Genomic DNA, 23,543 nt, shown 5'->3' with positions numbered 1-23,543 from the left:
TCCATATGATTGTATATTAAATTTAGATCGGTTATTTTTTAATATGCTTTCATCTGAACCTTACTATAATTGAAGCCCAAGAGTGGTTATCTTTGGCGTATATTATTTCATTATTTGGTAAATGGTATAACATCAAGATACACGCCAAAACAGAATGGTTACCAATTTAAAATGTTGACTTTGGACAAGTTTTCCACTGCGTAAAATTGCCCGAGCATTTGCACGTTCTGCTTCGTTCTTCAGAACCATTGATACAGGTACCCCACGTACCCCATGAATTCCAGTTGCAGGAATCCCCACAAGCCTCGCTGTGGGCATTCAGTCCGTCACATCCTGCAAAGCAGGGCGAGCAGGTTCTGGTCTTGGTGCGGATGTTGTTCAGACAGGGTGACCACTGTGTCCAGCTTGACCAGCTGCCGTCAGCCTCCCGCCAGTGCTCCAGGTTGAGTGTGGGAATACTATCGCAGTCCATCAATGTTGAACTGGAAGGAAAATTATTAAGAGGTGAATTAATGCAATATACAGGATTTGATACGAATATTTAGTTTGCACCATGCAGCTTAACTGGATGTTTTCAAGACCTCCACCGTGGAGGAGTCTGTATACTGTGTCTCACTGGGGTGTTAAAGGGGAAGTGTAGACGCAAAAATCACTTTCTTTCTTTTTCTAAACAAAACGCAATTTTAGAATTAGTTAGTATCTGTGTTTGAAAATATACACTCATTTTTTTCACAGTGAAAGTAGGAAGCTCACAATAGTGTGAAAGTGATATGCCGTTATGAGGCCTTCGTTTTACGAGCGAAATAGGCCTGAGTTATCCCCCTTAGATTATGACGTAATTGGTGCCAATTCAACTGGGTCCCTGTCTATTCTCAACGCAAAAGATATCAAGGACCAGTTTGCGGTGAAACAATATGGTCTACGACACACTCCGGCGCAGGGTGACTCAGCATAACACAATTCTGGCTGGCATCTGAGATGCTAGAATCACAAAACTGTACCTACACCACGTAAAGCGGCTCTAACAAAGCATGATGACGTCATAATGTTTGTCAATTGGCACCAATGACGTCATATTGCAAGGGGCATAAGCCATGGTGTTTTTGTTATGGAAATAGAACACTTGGTAAATGTGAAAAATATAAATCGTTTTAGTGCAAAAAATATGTTTATTAAATATGATGTTTTTATATTTTTGTCTATGACACTTCTATGTTAACAGTTTTAATGTGGAAAAAGTACAAGAAAAAATGGTTCATTTCCGTGTGAACTTGCCCTTTAAACTGCGGCATGGTATCTCAGTGGGTTAGCACTATAAATCGGCATAAATCCGGACTAGTACCATCTTCCCGAGGCAAGAGAGTTAACTGACTTTAAAAGTCAAGTGTCCATCCTTGCCAAACAAGGCTGGAATTCCTAGGCGATCGTAGCGCCACCAGTGGTTATTACGAGTTATGTCCCTTCTAAACCTCTCCTATGGACCAATCAGATTCCACCTCTCGTGTCACTTGCATTTGATTCAAACAAAATGGCTGCGCCCAGTCAAGACGATCTGATGATAATCAAGATCTATATTGTGATAAAACGGGTCTTACATCGCAAAGTGCAACAAATCACGCGAGCACCTTGATTAAAATCATGAAAAGATAGGGAAAATATCTGTTGACAACGAGTTGGTGATGCACATGCTTTGTAAATCCTGCAATCGACCGAAATCAGCACCTCACCTCACAAAAGGTTTGGTTCCACAAAGTTGCATGGTACCACGTGCCTCTGTGAAAACTGGCATGAACATAATGTCTGTCAAAGTTCATTAAGGAAAATACTTCACGTTCACTCAATGTTGACAAATCTCTACCTCGAAAGGATAACGGATGTGCAAGTACCTCTTTATGAAAGCCTGGGCCTGAAGTTGCTCTGTGTTGGTGCCATGGCAAATGACCAGAGACAAAGAGACCTTCCGTATCTCTTCCAGTTGGGCTGGAAAGGTTAGCCACCATGGAAGACAATAGGAAAATATATGTATGACATAACAGAACTCACCATACATCAAGTGAAGACTCGTTCATCCTGCTAACTAAATGTACACTCACATTTAATAAACACATGCTCATGACATAGTCGCAATTGTACACTGGACTCTACTGTAATCGACCGCCTCCGTGGTCTAGTGGTAGAGCGTCCGCCCGGAGAGCGGAAGGTCCGGGGCTCGATCCCCGACCGCGTCATACCAAAAGACGTTAAAAGATGGTACTTGTTGTTACCCTGTCTGGCGCTCGGCATTAAGGGGCTAAAACAAGGACTGGTCGGCTTGGAGTCAGTATACTGTGTCTGAATGGGGTGTTCAAGTTAAACTGCGGCATGGTATCTCAGTGTGCTAGCACTATAAATAGGCATCAGTCCGGACTAGTTCGAGCAGCCACACACACGTGCATGCACGTCGTTATAGAAGCGCAATAATCTTGGACGCGACGTTAAACCCATGATTATGGAAAGGGTTTTGTCGCTTCTATTTGTACGTGTCTCGTTTCCATTCGGCTGATTCATCCGCTAACAACATGAAACCGGGGTTATTGATATTACATGTCGTCACTGTAAGCCGCATACCGCCAAATCCCTCCTCTTATAGTCCCTACAACATGATGGCCGTTTTTTGAAAACAGGTTATGCTGAACGTAAGCAGGTATTGTTACTTCAGTATACTGTGTGAGACAATTGTAAACGTTTCATGTGTTGTGTCATAAGATAGCTCTCGTGTGTTGTTTTCTTATTAACGCCGCACACCACTTCACCTGTATGATGGCGGCCTGTAACTAATCGAATCTGGACAAGAATATCCAGTGATTGACACTATGAGCGCTGTTCCACGACGTCGGGGTACGCCATCAACCAAGTCACGGAGACTGACCACCCTGTCCCTTTACTTGCCTCATGCGTCATTCGACATGGATTCCTTCAAACGTTTCCCGAGATGACCAACATGGGCTAAGATTGCGGCGTGCCGAGCAAAGGACTGAATAATCATTGCTTATCGTTTTCCGCTTGGTACTACATAGACCTCGAACTCGTATAGAAATGCGACCCGTAAAGATCCAGGGTAGAAGAGGTCTTCAGCAACCCATTCTTGCCATAAAAGGCGACTAAGCTTGTCGTAAGAGGCGACTAACGGGATCGGGTGGTCAGGCTCGCTGACTCGGTTGATGCATGTTATCGTATCCCAATTGCGTGGATCGAGGCTCATCATGGCTGGTCCAGATTCGATTATTTAAAGACCGTCATACAGCTGGAATATTGCTGAGTGGGTCGTTAAACAACAAACAAGCAAACAAACAAGCAGAAATGCAGTACCTGGGGTGAACCTGACGAAGTCGTTGTCCTCCTCAAACCAAAACCTGTCTCCAGTTTTGAGAGCTTGGAACTGTCGTCCTAGTAAACAGGCAAGTGTGGGTCCCACCAGCCCGCCAGAAACAGGGGTCTCCGACATGGCTGCCGTGAACAGGTCGATGTCATTGGGAGACCTGTAAAACATCACCGTCAGATATATCTTGATATGAATACATTACAAGTGATTCCATTTCATTTGATTGGCTAATCAAGATATATTTGCGTTCATGTTCATATCGAAATGAACTAGGCCCGCTAAAGGACTACTGTTTCCTGATTGGCTGGAAATAGAATGGGCGGGGCTTTTTTTGGATTATTGCCCTGAACAATGTCAGTGATTTCGAACAGTTAATGAATAAATAGGCAGTCTGTGAATTTAATTTTGGCGTTTTTATTTATAATATTAATGATTGACTTCAAAATGTTTTTGCGATCATGGAGGTGTACAGGTAAACCCGGTGCGCACATACAGTGCGCGTAATTGCACGCGGGTTTTTCGTGTACGCATATTGTACCTCCATAAATATTGGTTGGTGGTTTAACGCTGCACTCAGCAACATTCCAGCTATATGGCGGCGGTCTGTAAATAATCGAATGTGGACCAGACAATCCAGTGATTGGCATCATGCGCATCGATCCACGCAGTTGGGATATGATGACATGCATCAACCAGGTCAGCGAGCCTGACCACCCGATCCCGATAGTCGTCTCTTACGACAAGCATATTCGCCTTTTACGGCAAGCATGGGTTGCTGAAGACCTGTTGTACCCCGGATCTTCACGGGTCCTTTCAGGTCCCTGACTATATTTAGGCTATATTTAGCCGTGTGTGTGACGTACGTAAATTACCAGCACGACCTGAAAGAAAACAACCCATGCAGATGTAGTATTTATTGCGCTATTGACCAAGTTCCCTGCTCAACGTAACCGCTCGCAGTCACCTGACTGTCTTACCCGGATGGTAACCACGTGATGAAAACTCGGTGATGTTTATCGTAAGCAAAATGGATGTTTCTTAAAAAGCGCACTTTGCAAGTTTTGCCATTACTGTAAGCAATATTCTTATCGGCGGAATGGCTTGTTTTCATAATATAAATAATCATCGCGATATTTCGTGATTCTAGTTCACGCGGCGATGACTGTCTATGACCCACCATGAGATAAGGGACCTTATGGGTGAAAAATCACATTTTTACTTCTCATTATATTACCACCACCACTCTGTATCCGCCCATGGTAATAATAGCAGTCTTTAGATATATCTGATTAATTGAAAGTAGACATTTATGCTTAAAGGTTTTGAAGTATTTTTTTAAATACACAATGAACTAACGAGAGAGAAATAAGATATTTTTTGTGCAGTTCGCAAACATGGCGAGTTTTACTTAAATAGGATGACGTCAAACGTCTTAATGACGTCACAGCACAATTGTAACGTACCACCCATAAGGTTCCTGGTCTCCTGGTGTGTCACACAGCTTTTTACTCACGAGTAGATAGAGGCCAGTTTGAGACGCACGTCGTATGGTATCTCTGTGATTGCCATGATGTTGGTGACTGGCGACAGCCCACAGAACCTCCTCCAGTACCCGTATCCCGCCAGGCCGTGGTCCCGACCTCTTTGGACGTTCAGGGACGCTAGGTCCAGTTTGTTCCCCGCGTCGTCAGGGAACAGGTTGTTGGTCAACTGGGAGGTCATGAAGCGGTCAACCAGCTGGGTGCTGTCACGTGCAAGACCCCGACAGAAGCTGCCCACAGTCCGGCCAGGCTGGTTCAGGAGGATGTCAGTGTTCCCGAAGCTGGTACTGAGGACGGTGTTTCCAGTATTCATGCCACTCGCATCGGCATTGCCAAGGAAGTCGTTGACCATTGTATGACCGACCCTGAAGGCGGCAGTAGAGAAGGCGTTGCGAATGCTGGCGTCAACGGCAGGATTGTACACGTTGGCGTAACCCGACGTCGTGGACGTTAGACCGTACTGAGTCATTATTGTAGGGCCCAGCAGAATAGGAAGGTATTCGGTATATGTGATAACCTGAAATGTCATTACATTCAAACATATTTTTATTCAAATGAATCTGGATCGGTTAACAAGCAAAGAAGGCTTTTGTTAATACCTCTCCAGGAAAAGTTATTTTCATGAAGGCATTTTACAAAATAATAAATAAATACAAACTGAATACTTTTAACAAAAGCAAGATCATTAGGGTTGGGATTTACGCAGCTGTTAGTAGCAGTATATGTGGCAAGGTTATATTTCTATGATTGTTAGAGGCAGCAGATTGAAGCGCACGTAAAATGTCAATTACCGTTGTATCCAGATTTTTTTTGACTGACGGTTTACGACAACCAGCGTACTTGTGAGTTCTGCACCTTTGCGTATAGACCTTTGGACAGACTTTGTTCAGGACGTTCCTAGAATACTAGCTGTATTTATATAAGAGGGAGACGAGGACGAATCGAGGCCTTCTACGATCTTATCTACGTGTCCAGTGCGGACGCGATAACTCTGAAAGCGCCGACATTTCTGCCTGCTTCCAAGACTGCTTTCTGGATTCAAGAACGGACAACTCCCCCACACAAGTCATTCAACAGCTAGAAAGTCTGGACATTCGTGACTGCACCTATTATGTAAAAGAAGACCCGTGAAGATCCGGGTTAGAATAGGTCTTCAGCAACCCATGCTTGCCGTAAAAGACGACTATGCTTGTTGTAAGAGGCGACTAACAGGATCGGGTGGTCAGGCTCGCTGACTTGGTTGATGCATGTCATCGTATCCCAATTGCGTTGATCGATGCTCATGATGTTTATTCTGGATTGTTTGGTCCAGACTCGATTACTTATTCACATACCGCCGTCATGTAGCCGGAATACTGCTGAGTGCAGCGTTAAACAACGAAAAAGAAATGTAATAGGGTCTGTAACTGATAGCACGCCTCACCACTAGCTGTCATACTCCAATGCAGAAAAGCACAAACCTGGATGCTAGCCCCGATAATCCTCCTCGCCTCTTGGAACAGTTTCTCATCTCCCCAGTGGCAGTTCAACCTTTTCAGATCCGTAGCCACGAGGTTGTGCCACCGCAAGAACACCGTCTGCATGCTCGTTAGGGCTGGGTTCTCGTTCACTCGTTCGTCACCTGCACAAATATATCAATCGGTGCTGGTCTTTGTGTTGACAGGTTTGTTTGTTTGTTGTTTAACGCCGCACCCAGCAATATTCCAGCTTTATGACGGCGGTCTGTAAATAATCGAGTCTGGACCAGACAATCCAGTGATTCACATCATAAGCATCGATCCACACAATCGGGATACAATGACATGCATCAACCAAGTCAGCGAGCCTGACCACCCAAGTCAGTGAGCCTGACCACCCATCCCGTTAGTCGCATCTTACGGCAAGCATAATCGCCGTTTACGGCAAGCGTGGGTTGCTGAAGACCTATTCTACCCCGGATCTTCACGGGAACATCAACACATAATAACAAAATTAGCCCGTGACATATAGTAAGGAATTTTTAGTTGATTTACGAATTTTCGCCCACAAAATTCAGTTTGGTAGGGAAATAAAATAAAAAACAAATATATTCTGACATGACAAAGCAGGGTAACCTTATGTGGCTAGAGTTACTACCCCTTACTGACACTTGCAGAAGCGAGTTCTTTTATGGCAACGTCGTCCCGCTACTGCTTTGCGAGTTTCTTGAGATACATCGTTTCTTCTATAATTTAGTACGAAGCATTTTGGGTTGGAAGTGATAACAAAAGCGACCACCGAGGGCAGTCCCGACAGCCGGTCCTTGTGCTGCTCCGGCGGCAAACATGCAATTATGTATCCCGAACACTGTTTATATATTGTATATTTAATCTATCTGAACTCCACTGTCAATAATCATTAACATAACCTAATTGGAACCCTAATAACTCCAGATGGCTTTTGCTTAGCTACTGGATTCGCGGGCTTAAAATTTGAAATAAAATGAAAGATATTCAGGTTATGTTCCAGTGTGTTAAATCCTTGTTATTTGAAAACAGCTAAATTTAGTGAAGTGTTGGTCGCTTAAAAATCTGATACAGACACCCCAGCTATATCATGGCAGTCTGAAAATAAAGACAGACATTCCAGTGGTTAACCCCCAAGCCATCGGGACTCACACACAATTAGCCTGCTGAACACACACTGGAATCCCAGCCTACGTGGTCTAGTGGGTAGAGCGTCTAACCTGAGAGCGGAAAGTCGGTGTTCGATCCCAGACCACATCATACCATATAAACGTTATAAGATGGTACTTCTTGTTACCCAGGCCGGCGCTTGGATTAAGGTGATAAAACTGGTCGGCTCGGAGTCAGTATGCTGTGTCTGAGTGGGGTATTCATGTTAAACTGCGACATGGTATATCAGTGGGCTAGCACTATGAAACCAGCATTAGTCCGGACTAGTACAAGCAGACAGACAGACAGACACAGACATACAGACAGACACGTGCGTGCGCCGTTGAGCCAAATGCCAAATCATCTAACACACTGAACCCCCCCCCCCCCCCCTCCCCCGGTGCTTAATTCAGTCGGCTAATTTACCGTATTGGGGCCCCCTCTCGCAACAATACTGTAGGCTAATTTACCGTATTGGGGCCCTATCGCAACAATACAGTCGGCTAATTTACCGTATTGGGGCCCTATCGCAACAATACAGTCGGCTAATTTACCGTATTGGGGCCCTATCGCAACAATACAGTCGGCTAATTTACCGTATTGGGGCCCTATCGCAACAATACAGTCGGCTAATTTACCGTATTGGGGCCTTATCGCAACTATACAGTCGGCTAATTTACCTTATTGGGGCCCTATCGCAACTATACAGTCGGCTAATTTACCGTATTGGGGCCCTATCGCAACAATACAGTCGGCTAATTTACCGTATTGGGGCCCTATCGCAACAATACAGTCGGCTAATATACCGTATTGGGGCCCTATCGCAACAATACAGTCGGCTTATTTACCGTATTGGGGCCCTTTCGCAACAATACAGTCGGCTAATTTACCGTATTGGGGCCCTATCGCAACAATACAGTCGGCTAATTTACCGTATTGGGGCCCTATCGCAACAATACAGTCGGCTAATATACCGTATTGGGGCCCTTTCGCAACAATACAGTCGGCTAATTTACCGTATTGGGGCCCTATCGCAACAATACAGTCATCTAATTTACCGTATTGGGGCCCTATCGCAACAATACAGTCGGCTAATTTACCGTATTGGGGCCCTATCGCAACAATACAGTCGGCTAATTTACCGTATTGGGGCCCTATCGCAACAATACAGTCATCTAATTTACCGTATTGGGGCCCTATCGCAACAATACAGAACTGAGAACATGGATTATGGAACTGAATGTCACAACCTGTTCCTCACCTGCCTTGAAACAAAACGCATTCCCAGAGTTGGTCACACAGTTAGGAGCATCTGTGGCCGATTGTTTGGGCAAGAGGGTTCTACCTGTGGTGGGGGTGTACGTTCGCAGCAGTCCTAGAGAACAGACATGACAGTTTCCAGTGAGGCTGCTTGAATAACTGAACGTATACATAGCTCTGTAGGTCACAGCAGCACGAAACAACAGGGGTATTTATTTACAAGCGAAACAAACAAACAGACAAATATAAGACCGGGTAAACGAAAGTGTCTTGACCTGAAGCAGGCTATGTATCCGGGTGAACTTTGCGAACACCTGGTGTCATCACTGATCTATTGATATAATTTTCACTACTCGTTTGCCTTTTACGCCAACTGGAATCTGTTTCGACGGATAATCGAGACTGGTTTCTCTCTGGCGTTGACGTTTGAATTTACATACGTATACAGTTAATCTGAGTTGGCTCGAACTCGAGGAAACCCGAGGAAACCCGAGGAAACATTCGATCCACCGGATTGTCGTTGTCTCTGTCACACGAACACCAAGTCCAAACTGCGAGTGATTAACTCAAGAACTTCCACGACACGCATGAGGTATGCTTATTGACACCACGTGTTAATAAAACGGGTGAGGATGTACAATGTTTAACACAGTGCAGGATGGTTCATGATCATGATGTCACGGCGACAGTGATGTCCCTACCGTTCTGAAACGTCCTGAGACTGTTCTGTTGCTGTTGGGTGGAGCCGTACACCTGTGAGGCGTCGATGTACGCCGTCAGCTGGTTTAGCTGCTCAACCGGTGCTGAGAAGAGAGATAGCTATTTTTGTAAACGAGAAAAACAAACCTTAATGTACATGTTCTTTGAGTGTGAAATTGTAAAACATGTCCGGAACAACCTTGCAAAATGGATCAAAGACAAAACTGGAACAGAAGTAGAATGTTCAAAATTGACAATTTATTAGGATATCAAGAAAAACTAAAATTATAATGTTATAAATCATATTATAATCGTAACAAAGCAAAACATATTCAAATCAAAAATTTCCGACTCCCTACCAAATGTCCAACACATCAAACAAAAAATAAGCAACTCATATTACTTCGACAGAAATATATCATATTCACAACGTAAATACACACAGTTAATAAAAGTTTAGTCACTCTGTCTTGCCATCCTGACACTGGAATATTTTTGTGTGTTATTATCCATATATATATACTTTGTTACTTGTATGTATTTAAGATTGTATGTGAACTATTCGGTAAACTTTATTGTTTGTATACTCCAAAAAGAAATAAAATAATAACAAGGTTACACATGGGGTGTTGTGGGTACAGTTGACACTAAACTATATGACGTTATGACGTTATGAAATGATAGTTATTGTCAAAAGATGAAGAGGATGTGACAAAATGTGCCTGTTGATGAAAAGAGATAATAAGACACCTATACTGATGCAGAGGAAGTGGAATTGATATCTGTGACGATGAAGGGTCTCTGACGTAATACGTATTGAGACACAGATGATGTACTACCGACTGAGCTAATGATTTGAATGTGGTTCATTTACAATACCGTGGCATTGCATCTGAACGCAATGTCTAATCACAATGAAATTTCACATCATGCATGATCAGCACGTGATGCACATGCACACAGAATGCAGTTGAGCTAAGCACACACTGAAAAAGCCTACGAGACAGTATATTAATGAACAGACAAAGTGACGCGATGTGGGGACGATAGAGAGGACCCAAACAGCTTCCCACAGGCAGCAAAGATTGGGTTGGGCAAGGCAACTCAAGGTTTTGCTTCTGATTCACAGATGGCAGAAAACGTTTTTGGCGACGTAGCGGCGAGTGGTGTGCCGGGCAACAATTCTTGACCGTTATCGGTATGGGGGCTGTTGTATCATGTTGTCCGGCGGTATCGAATATGACAGGCCAACTAGTTTGGTTATTGTGGATGGACATTTGACTGGCCAGCAAATTGCTGATGAAACTTTGCGTCATATCGTTTTTCCATTCGCTAGAATTATCAACAGAAATTGTGAACTGGAAGATGACAATGCCAGACCACATCCTGCCCTTGTCTCGTCACTGTGTGTGTGTGTGTGTGTTCGTGCGTGTGTGTGTGCGTGCGTGCGTGCGTGCGTGCGTGCGTGCGTGTGTGTTGTTGTTTAACATCGCACTCAGCAATATTCCAGCTTTATGAGTGCGGTCTTTAAATAATCAACTCGGACCAGACAATCCAGTGACTGACATTATGCGCATCGATTTACGCAATTGGAATACGATGATATACATCAGCCAAGTCAGGGAGCCTGACCACCCGATTCCCTTAGTCACTTCTTACAACATGGATGGGTTGCTGAAAACCAACTAATGCCTAGATCTTAACGGGATGCGCACTTACGACGATGAATACGGTGGACAAATTGATGAATCTTTTTATCAGAGGTTATGTGATGATTTGAAAGTACCGTTACGAATCTGTTGACGATATATCTGTTGCCAGAGCAACAAGATCTTAACTGTTATACAGGTATATATGACAACACACGAATGAGTTACGTGATAAGTGAGAATGTCAGCCAGGATAACATATAACCAGGTGTGAACATCGGGAACCTCTTTCCCTGTACGTGACACATCGTCACTGTGACGAGCGAACGCTCAATCCCCTGTACCACCTCAGCCCTCGTGTACCTGCTCGACAGTTGGCATTTTCCACCTGTACGGATCTGACGAAGTCCATGCAGCTGTTGTTGAATGACGGGTCGCCACGGGGGATCATGATCGGGAAACACTGGGGCCTGAGGGTAGAGAGGGGGAGCAATATACCGTTATAATGTTGTTACCGTCATAATACCGTAATAATGTTGTTACCGTCATAATACCGTAATAATGTTGTTACAGTTATGATACCGTTATAATGCTGTTACCGTTATAAAGCAGTTTCCGTCATAATACCGTATTAATGCTGTTATCGTTATAAAACCGTTTTAATGCAGTATCCGTTATAATACCGTATTAATGTTGTTACCGTTATAACACCGTTAACATGCTGTTACCGTTATAATACAGTTATGATACAGTTACCATTATAATACCGTTATGATGCTGTTACCTTTATAATACCGTTATGATGCAGTTTCCGTTATAATACCGTATTAGTGCTTTTACCGTAACTGTTACAATACCGTTATAATGCTGTTACCGTTATAATACCGTATGCTGTTACCTTAATAATACCGTTATAATGCTGTTATCGTTATGATACCGTATGCTGTTACCGTTATAATACCGTATGCTGTTACCGTTATAATACCGTATGCTGTTACCGTTATAATACCGTATGCTGTTACCTTAATAATACCGTTATAATGCTGTTACCGTTATAATACCGTATGCTGTTACCGTTGTAATACCGTTATAATGCAAAGGATTACTACAGTCCATAGCCACAAGCATAATTAATTCTTGAAAACACTAGGAAAATCCTTTGGGTCATCCTTTCAGGCAAAAATGCGTGTTTTTTTTACGAACTAACTGGATAGTGCGCCGATTCTGATGAGATTTTGTTGAGGCTTGTCGATGTTAAATTTAGGAATGAAAACATCTTCCCCCACCTCTCACCCCCTATTCGCTTCCTTTTTGTAGTGTATTACCAAATAGTTCCCAAAGAAAGCAAAGGGGTCCTTCCTAACTTTAATTATTCTGCTTTGACTTTAAAAATTTACTTCAATAAATTGAAAACCCGATCACACAATTTGTAACTAATTATAATTGACAATCCCGAACATCATCTATTATTTAATACAAACATCACAGTTGTATATTACATTTTATTACTTTTAGTTAAATATGTCAACAAAAAACATAAACGCCATAGATATTCATTCATTTACTCTCCAAATCGGGATAAGTTTCATCTTGTTTTCTCAGTTTGTCTATTTGCGTCGTCCTCGTTCACAGTGCAGAGTTGCGATCTTAGGCATGCCAGAAACCGATTTCTGCAAGTTCGAAATTCGGTCAGGCCTGATTAGTTTTTTTCCTTCTCACCATGGCCTTACCATGGGTTTCAGAAAAGTGGTAAACATCTAAGACCTGCATCACTTCGGGCTTTTCTCCCACATTAAGCTGTCACGCCGCGATATAACTGGAATACTGTTCAGAGCGGCGTTACCAAAACTCACCCCTTACCTTGCACTCAGTCTTGCTTGTTTGAACGCCACCCTGGGTGATGCACAACAACTGACGCCTTACCTTGCACTCAGTCTTGCTTGTTTGAACGCCACCCTCGGTGATGCACAACAACTGATGCCTTACCTTGCACTCAGTCTTGCTTGTTTGAACGCCACCCTGGGTGATGCACAACAACTGATGCCTTACCTTGCACTCAGTCTTGCTTGTTTGAACGCCACCCTCGGTGATGCACAACAACTGATGCCTTACCTTGCACTCAGTCTTGCTTGTTTGAACGCCACCCTTGGTGATGCACAACAACTGATGCCTTACCTTGCACTCAGTCTTGCTTGTTTGAACGCCACCCTGGGTGATGCACAACAACTGACGCCTTACCTTGCACTCAGTCTTGCTTGTTTGAACGCCACCCTGGGTGATGCACAACAACTGACGCCGCTATCGTAGGCTCCTGTAGGACAGCGGATGGTTGTTACATGGGTGGCTACAGTGTGGGACACTACGTCTGTTCGAGTGGTCGATGTTGCGATACATTTCACTTATCCATTTCCCGATGAGCATACACCACAACACGGTAAATATCAAGACTTGACATTCGGTCATAAATATAAGGTGTAATGATTAAAATATGAATCATTTGAGTGAGTGTGTATATTTTTTACGCCGCTTTTAGCAATATACCAGCGATATCACAGCGGGGGACGCCAGAAATGGGCTTCACACATTGTACCCGGGTCATCGGCGTGACGAGCGACCACTTTAACCACTAGGCTACCCCACCGCCCCTGAATCAGATTGAACCATATTTATCATTAGATAACCTGCCGGGCAAAAGAAAATATACACCCATGCCTGCTGGAGGCTAAATATGAGACAAACAAGAAATGGTTATTCGATGGTGATGTATTTAATACGGGTATCATAGTTGTGTTTTAGACTGTTTTCAGCCGATTAACGTTTTGACATTTGTTATTTTTTGATGAAATCCTATTGTCAAGTGTATACTTTCTTTTGCCTGACAGTTTAGTTTCTTGTAGGTAGATCAACTTCGAGTGGTCAGCATTAGGTAGGGGAAAGGTAAACATGTAAACATGTAAATATGTCTACCATGGCTTGATACAGATACCAGGTCGATAATGATTTCAACATGTCAATAGCCCCCTTACTAGACAGATCAAGCACTTTATTCAGCAAAATCGCTTGGTTAATGATATTGAAAGGTGTCAAATATTGATGGGTTTAACTAAATCGAATTCGAAAATCGTATGTAAACAAAGGTCAGAGTTGATCAGTCAGCATTTACATGACGACGACGACATCCTTTTGCCTAGGGAGACTAGATAATAAAAGCGTCAAAAATCAATTCAATAATCATAAGAAATCTCTGCTCCATTGTACGATCAACGACTGTATCACAAGCAGTTTCCCCCGACTTACCCAGCTGCACGGGCGTGAGGGTGACGTCGTGGTCAAGGAACTGGCCCCAGGTCATCAGCATGAGCGTGAACATGTCACTGAGTGTGGCCGGGGTCGAGGCCTCGTGTATCGTGGTACTGACCAGACGGGCACTGGGCAGTTCACTAACACCGTCCGTGGACCTGGTTCGCGGGGACGCAATGCCTGGAAAAAGACAGGAGGTCATACAAACTCTAACAGGTCCGAGAGAGTGTGTGTGTGATTCTCATACCATCCGAGTAAAACCCCATTGGTCTATCCGCTGCTTTCTCAGTTGATAGCCGCACTCTGCAACAAATTCTGAACGTGTTCCCTTTGTTACATTTCAGCATAATGATGTTACATTTGGATTTCGGGACAGACATTAAAAATGTACATAGAACGATAGCGTTAATGGCGCCTGCAACTGAGGTGTTCTCTGTCTCACGTAGTCTTCAGGTTCTGACTTGGATTCTGTTTCGAAAAGCTCTACAAATACCATAGGTTTATGTTAATGTTAACAGGTAAAGGGGTAACGAATGTCGTAACGCTGAGGCCGCTTTGTCAAACGGAGCACACGCCATTAAAATGTAACTACAGTGAACTACGGTTAAAATGAACTCAAAGGGACAACTAATTTTAGTTACTTATAATCGAGTTCGTTGTAAGCGTATATGGCCGGGACCAAAATATCTATTCGTTATATCCGTTCGTTATAAATGTAGTTTACTGTATTCAATTTTCTGCTCGAAGTTTTTTCCCAAGATTGGATGCAGTCGTATTTAAAAAAAACGTCATACGTTTCATAAAACACATTAGTGATATCATTCTAATGCTTTTAAATGATCCATTAATTTTCATGAATTGATATTGTCATTTATTCATGCCTACACTGTTGGCCTACATTTCAGTTAATGTATACTTGGAATTGAAGGAACTATTCTTTATGATTTTGACACTCAAGTGAATAATTATTTTTCCGAAAACATGTATCGCTAGTATGTCTTGAGCCCGCATTGTATGATTTGCGGACATGTACAATCTACCTCGGCTACAGCAGCAGTTGACAGAACGGTATGAAACTAACTATTAAATATATTCAAATATTTATGGAATCCTTAAGAGCTTAGAAAATATGTCACATCATATGACCCATCACGATGTTCAAAGTAAAGAAGGGGGCACGGGTGGCCGAAACGTCGAAGGCGCCGCGATTAGCTGTGCAGAGTTGCGTCACTTGGGCACGCCAGAAACCCGGTTCGCCCCGATTATGTTTCTAGGTTTGTCAGCATCATACCCGTGCTCGTGGGCTTCACCGAAGTGGTAAACATCTGACACCAGCATCACTCCGGGCTTTCCGCCCACATTAAGCTGACACGCCGCGATATAACTGGAATAATGTTAAAAGCGGCGTTAAACCAAACTCACTGATGTAAAGTAGATAAACCTTTTTTGAGAAAAACAAAGGAAAGGATTAACATACGTTTCTTGCTCTGGGCTCTAGATGTCTACTTATCCACGTCAGGATGTTTTTAAAACGTGCAAACAATTGATCAAATATCCATTGAGGACCCCACGAAGTTGCAAAGACCTTTGTGACATTCATTGTGGAGAACAACAAACGACGGAGCTTGGTGTATGTGCAACAGCTGCACAGAACATTTCACTTGCATCACCAAAAGTATAAACACTCACACAGTATAAATACACACTACTAATAGAGTTCTAATATTTTTTCAGATACTTTACACAAAAGAAAATTTTGTCACAGTCTAAAAGTAGGGATATATTTTCAGTTAGAGGCCATACCCGTAACAGTCGCCTCGTCAATAAGAACAATGCGGGGTTTGGTGATGCTGATTCACGAAACGAACAGAAATTCGAATGGTCTCTTTCATAAATCTATACAACAAATGCACAGCTGTCAGTCCACCCGTGAAGATCCCGGTTGAAACAGGTCTCCAGCAACCCCTGCTTGCCGTGAGAGGCGACTAACGGAATCGGGTGGTCAGGCTCGCTGAGTTTGTTGATGCATGTCATCGCATCCCAATTGCGTGGATTGATGCACATGATATCTATCACTGGATTGTCTTGCCGAGATTTGAATATTTACAGACCGCTGTCATATAGCTGAAATATTGCTGAGTGTACACAAACAAACAAACAAACAGCACACAGCTGTCAGTAACCTGGTAATATTAAGTTTGTCCTGCTAATGATGCAATGGCCCCATACCTTCAATTCGTAAAAGGCGACTAACGGGATCGGGTGGTCAGGCTCGCTGACTTGGTTGATGCATGTCATCGATTCCAATTGCGTGGATCGATGTTCATGATGTCAATCACTGGATTGTCTGGTCCAGGCTCGATTATTTACAGACCGCCGTCATATAGCTGGAATATTGCTGAGCGCGGCGTAAGACAACAAACCAACCAACCAACCTTCAATTCAGAAGGTGCGCTTACCATCGCCGTACCGCGGCTCCATGAATCTCCGGAAGGGGATGAAGGACTCGCCCCAGTTTGGGTTGAGGAGGTTGTTACATCGTCCATTAGCCGTTCTGAATGGGTATGTGTTCTCGCAACACACTGAATTGTTCCCACACTCCAGATGGGGTCCGAACCCGCTAAGCAACAGATCACGTACATCCTTGTCGGGAACAGAACGACTGAAGCAAATAACGTGACAGAAATGAAACGTGACAATTTTGGGATAGACCCAGACAGCGGAATAAAACAAATAAACTACAATGGGAAATAAAATAAATTCTACCATGAATTTCAAAATGCTATCAAATCGACGGATGACAACTCTACAATAAGTGAGTGAGTGAGTGAGTATGATTTTACGCCGCTTTTAGCAATATTACAGCAATATCACGGCAGGGGACACCAGAAATGGGCTTCACACATTGTACCCATGTCGGGAATCGAACCCCGGTCTTCGGCGTGACGAGCGAACGCTTTAACCACTAGGCTACCCGACCGCCCCGTCAACTGTATAGTGAATGCACAGTTGGTATGTTTACTGAACACAACGCGTTATATTTAAATTATGTTCCAAAGGATTAAGGGTCATATTTTATTTAGCGAGCACGTACACAGCTTCTTTGAATAGAAGGGCAACATCATGTGATCACAATCCGGAGAGCCATCTTCCTTTTCCGTACTGCATATAAGGCTTCCAAGGAAATGTTTAGATTGTTTCAAACGTTTGTTTGTTTGTTAGCTGTTTAACACCGCACTCAGCAATATTCCAGCTATATGACGGCGGTCTGTAAATATTCGAATCCGGACCAGAATTTCCAGTGATTGGCATCATGAGCATCGATCCTCGCAATTGGGATACGATGACAAGCACCGATCCCGTTAGTCGTCTCTTAAGACAAGCATGGGTTGCTGAAGGAAAAGGGTGGGGGGGTAGGGGCACCCTGCGTTGTCTTTTGATCCGCCTATATTGTAAATAGAAATGGATAATGACATAACTGAAATAGTACTGTTATAAATGTCCTATTGGCTTACAGTTTCACGGCTTCAACGACAGAGAGAGTGAAAATGCGCTGATGCTCCGCCATCTTGATGCTGTTCCCCAGAGTAGCTGTGACCTGTCGGTGCTGTGCGGTGGTCGACCCCGCTACCAAATCATCCACACCTGCAGCAAATACAGGAACATTGCTGCTTCATTGTCTGGTTTAGACTATCCGAAAAAAATAGGTTAAAAACATGAAAGAACGATCTCGATTTAGACACGGTATGTTTTGTGAAAAGGGGCGTTGATTTTGGGGCACTCTAGATAAGGGCGGAGTGGGCAAGCAGTCAAAAGCGCCAGGCTAGCAAGCGCCAGGTGATGAGATCGTAAAACTATCCTGTCGCTAACACGACACGAACTAAGATGTCAGAATATATTAAACTTTCGGGTCGATGAGGTAGTCCTGTGGATAAAGCGTTGGCTCGAAGTACCGGGTTTCGATTCCCCACATGGTACAATGTTTGAAGCTCACATCTGGTGTCCCCCGCCGTGATATTGCTGGAATATTGCTAAAAGCGGCGTAAAAACCGCTCACTCACTGTATTAAACTCTAACCATCTCCCTCAGTACAGGAATACATTGTTGACTCGAAGTACACTTATCGAATTACGTGTAGTTCGAAACAAGTAGGGTGTATAATGCATATATAAGTTTCATATTTAACGAGTTTTCACAGTACATTATTTTGTAATTTTAAAATTTCCTGCAAACTTCTAATAATGTTCTGCTTGTCTACTTGCACTAAACGTACCTCCACCGTTATCTGGACGTGATAACACTGGGCGATTTCAACTAAGGACATGTTGAGCTGTGGAACTAATTAATATTAAAAAACATATTACATTTCAAGTGAAACCATGGTATTGTTCTTGCAGTTGACGCTGAGTTATGATTCACACGTCACACTGAACGTGCTTCTTAAACAAGTAAAGCTGACCCAACTATAGGTCATTATACAGAATGATAGAGAAAATATATATCAACCATGACATGCAAAATGATAGAGAAATTATGTTTCAATCGTAAAATGGTTTACGTCATGATTTTTTCCATCATGTACACTGTAAAACTTGGTTGAACTGGGTCTAGAGTTGAATGAAGGTATACAATGTAAATGTACATGTAAATGTAAATGATTAGGCATAACACTTACCAGATTTGTAATAATCACGCGCTTCCTCTTCTTCAATGAGCATGCGTTCATACGCCCGGCTCTCACATACGAGCCAGTCTCTGTCTGTCATGTAGTACTTGGCTCTTAGTTCCGCAGCATTACGTGGCTCCCCACCCAGAACCAGGGCTACTGTCGCCACACTCACAACCAGAGCTAGCATGGCGTCCTGTAGGTCTACAGCAGATAGAACAGTCGGAATTAGCTGTCATGTAGCATTACGTGGCTCAACACCCAAAACCAGGGCTACTGTCGCCAGGATTACAACCAGAGCTAGCAGACATCTGTGCTCAAAGTCCGCTGTGCGATTCTGACTATACCATGAGCATGTGTTTATGAATCACTATCAGGTAGTGATGATATCAGGTGTTCGCGAAAATGACCCATCGGAGGCACCCGTCACAAACACATCCAAAGGCAAGGCAATTCTTCAATTGAAAATACCACTGGAACAGGGAATTGCATCGGGCATGATTTTTGTCACCGATGCTTCAAATTTGAAAATCCCCTCCGCATGTCTACCATAAAATGTTTTGAAAGCTTTACTGAGGCCTTGAAAGCTGTAACCCTGATGAAAAAACTTTTGAGCAAGCGTTGTCTGACGCTCTGTACCTCGACTTCACCCCAAGAGTTGTGAAATGTAGACACCAAAGGCTGGAGCTGCAGGAATATTGCACGAAAATAAGGGGAAAATTGATTATAGGTAATTTGAAGTCATCCTGTTGAATGTACTTATGTATTAAACTATTATGCAACATGTAGATACCGGTCAGATCAACGGGGTAACAACGGTACAAAATATGTGTATGTCAGACATGACTTTGTTTATAAAAATATTCCTGTCTAGTGTTTTGGTCCGTAGAATAATATGATTCAAGTCGTCTTGGACGCATTTTGTTGGTGCATATTTCACAGTCTCAGAGTAATAAAAGTCAGCATCCTGTGGGACATGCACGTCTAAGTCGCCATTACCTCATGGCTGTCGACAGAAACGACTGAAATGTGCAGTGGGATCGGTAATTTGGTTGATTCCGTGAAATCCGATGGCGTGGGTCTTTACTCATTCTTTCAGTCACTGGTTTTCTTGGCCAAGGTTCGACTGTATATAGGACTCCGTGATATAGATGACAGATTGCTGACTTAGCGTTAAACAGAATTCCCTCACTCACTCTTGAAAAACAGTTTGGTGTTTCTACTATTGGAAGCGCATTACGATGTATTGTATAATAAAATGTTATAATCCCCATTCATTCTGAAACAAGCCATAGACCTCAGTAGAATACAGAACGTTCGGAAGAAAGGTATCTCTTGATTTTCGCGTATCAGCTGAACATCTTCGAAAATGTACCCGAGAGGTTTATTCCCTTTTGGAATGAAAGAATATTTACGACCAACATATAAATGTTTGCGAGATATGTCCCATAAACACACAAGGCGAAATGCTTATTAAGTAACGTTATCAAAACGTTACTGGGCTGAAAACAGTTTATAACACAACTGTGATACCCGTATCAAATACATCATTATCGAAAAACCATTTCTTGTTTGTTTAATTTTTAGCTGTCATCAAAGTTAGGTGTATACTTTCTTTTGTCCGTCAGTACATAAGTATTACCAACTTGTCTCATTGTGTAAAGACATATAGGACATCATACAGGTATAGCCAGCACTTCTTCGACTTACCTGATGGTGTTTCCCAAACCAGACTGTTCAACGATTGTGTTCAAGCCTTTTTATACAATAGTTCATTTTCTGTTAAAACATGCCCAATCAGAAACGACATCATTCATATCAATTCATTTCTAGTTCATGGCGACGCCCTAACATCGCAGTCAATTTAATTTGTCGTGTACGTATACGCCCTCGTAATATTTATATAATTGGCTCAAATGTTTGTTGGTATTTTTTTGCATTAGTAGTGTCTTCCTTTTTAGTGGGCGGTGGGGTAGCCTAGTGGTTAAATTGTTTGGTCGTCACGCCGAAGAACCGGGTTCGATTCCCCACATGGGTACGTGTGAAGTCCATTTCTGGTGTTCCCCGTCGTTATATTGCTGGAATATTGCTTAACGCCGTAAAACCTCACTCACTCATTTCTAGGGTTTTAGTATGTGACAACAATGACTCTCTTATTATACAAAGTGTAGACGCTAACTAAAAACTGACGCAACTATAGGTCATTATGCAAAATGACAGAGAAAATATGTATCAACCATGACATGGTCAGAGAAATCCATCAAATATATTGATTCCGGTAGAATCAACAATTTCTCATGATTTCTTCATTACGGATCAACGAGCCCAGGTATGGAGCCGACAAACCAAGGAAAATCAGGATTAATCTGGGATTCGAACTGACAATCATCGGATTCTAGAATGTCTAAAGAACACAACTGTATACATATGTAAGAGAAGCAACTCTGAAACCATCCAAACACCACCATATAATAGTGTCAGTTGAAATATTAATTGGAACAAGGTTTGTTTGTTTGTTTAACGCCGCACTCAGCAGTATTCCAGCTATATGTCGGCGGTCTGTAAATACTCGAGTCTGGACCAGACAATATAGTGATCGATGTCATGAGCATTTATCCACGCAATTTGGATACGATGACATGCATCAACCAAGTCAGCGAGCCTGACCACTCGATCCCGTTAGACGCCTTTTACGACAAACATAGACGCCTTTTACGGCAAGCATGGGTTGCTGGAGACCTATTCTACCCCAGATCTTCATGGGTCTAGAACAAGGTAAAACATCACAGGGGGATATTCATCACCCTCCCTGGGTTTTAAGTGACATATATGCACACAATATACCATTGTACATTTTTAAACTGTAGATGCTTTTTCGGGTGTTGTGTGCAACCTTTTCACAAAGAAAGTATTTACAATTTTTCAGTTTTTATGTTAATAACACTACTCTCTGTAGCTTCAACACAAACACTGCACAGACTGGTTTTTGATGAATTCAGCAAACAGTTCCTTGTGTTGCTGTGTAAATTGACCATCAACATCCCGGATGCGTGTACGCTCCTTCAAGAAAGGGTTATAAGAGTACTGGTAACGGGATCGTTGACGCTGTGCTCCCCGCAGTGTTTAATACACACATGAACGCACCCCTCTAACGATGCAGTGACTATATCGTTTTATACAGAATTTATGTTCAATAAAACCCGAGAATAATCATATTTAACATTTGCTTCGCTTGTGTACTTTGAACAAGACCTCTTATGTACTGTGCCACATATACGGGAATTATCACAGATATTGTGTATATGTTGCTAATTATATACGTTAAGATTTGAATATATATCTACACGGAAATATACTTTACTCGACTGTTATGTACGACCAACTCGTTATTATTTCTTGTTGATGCGGTTTTGATTTCATTTAATAGGCTTAAATTACGTGTTTCAACTTCATTTTCTTTTGCATTAAAGCAATAAAGAAGTTGAAATCCATAAGTCAACCCTGTTTTTAGATGTAATTTAAAGATAAACCCATGTTTAATTACTTGGACGAATACACTTGACATCCTATTGACTGACAAAACCAAATGATGAAATCTCAACAACAATATCCCGTTACTTGCCTTCATAACTTTCAGAGCTACGTATACATTCTACAAAAACGTACATCTACAATAAATAATGACATATTTAGTACAATGAGGTTTGTTTTACAAAGATTTATTTTCATCAGTTTTGAGACATCAAATGCGTAATATGTCATGTTAAGAAAGTAACGGATATGGTGAACATCTTGTTTAAATTGTAAGTACTGTAGACAGATAAATGTATCAATATAGCATGCTATATTTTGATGGACCGTGCAAGCGCTACTTCATATCTAGTGATAACAGATCACTTGCAGACTCCATGACTAGACGAACTGTGGTCAGATTTAAATATTACACGAAGACGCTATTTTCAAATAGAGACCGCCTCCGTGGTCTAATGGTAGAGCGTCCACCCGGAGAGCGGAAGGTCCTGGGTTCGATCCCCGACCGCGTTATACCAAAAGACGTTAAAAGATGGTACTTGTTGTTACCCTGTCTGGCGCTCGGCATTAAGGGGCTTAAACAAGGACTGTTCGGCTCTGAGTCAGTGTACTGTGTCCGAGCGGGGTATTCATGTTAAACTGCGGCATGGTATCTCAGTGAGCTAGCACTATAAATCGGCATCAGTCCGGACTAGTACAAGCAGCCACACAAACACACACACGTACATGCACGTCGCTATATAAGTGCAATAATCTTGGACGCGACGTTAAACCCCATTTCACCTCACCTTGAAATAGACTACTGGTATGCGGCCAGATACATGCGAGCTACGGACATACGTCATATCTTGCTGGCGGGAAGGTCACAGATCCCGGCGAGGCCGAGTCCTGCCATGTAAACAC

The 23,543-nt window shown here is 42.7% G+C and overlaps 1 protein-coding gene across 1 annotated transcript; it reads right to left on the bottom strand.

Moving 5' to 3' along the window:
- Positions 1–36: 36 nt before the first annotated feature.
- LOC139452869 (salivary peroxidase/catechol oxidase-like) lies at positions 37–19,299 on the bottom strand. Its single transcript, XM_071234509.1, has 13 exons — positions 19,119–19,299; positions 17,959–18,088; positions 16,903–17,105; positions 14,441–14,623; positions 13,382–13,454; positions 11,507–11,613; positions 9,497–9,598; positions 8,797–8,910; positions 6,363–6,523; positions 4,875–5,419; positions 3,349–3,518; positions 1,887–1,980; positions 37–482 (listed from the first exon to the last, which is right to left on the bottom strand). The coding sequence occupies exons 1-13, from the start codon at positions 19,297–19,299 to the stop codon at positions 167–169; spliced, it is 2,379 nt and encodes a 792-aa protein (XP_071090610.1). The 3' UTR covers positions 37–166.
- Positions 19,300–23,543: the final 4,244 nt, after the last annotated feature.

The sequence above is a fragment of the Haliotis cracherodii genome, unplaced genomic scaffold, assembly GCF_022045235.1.
Source record: "Haliotis cracherodii isolate W230 unplaced genomic scaffold, xgHalCrac1.p SCAF_9, whole genome shotgun sequence".
NCBI classification, from domain to species: domain Eukaryota; kingdom Metazoa; phylum Mollusca; class Gastropoda; order Lepetellida; family Haliotidae; genus Haliotis; species Haliotis cracherodii.
Note: the sequence above shows the minus strand (reverse complement) of the source record. Positions and strands in the feature narration are given on the sequence as shown.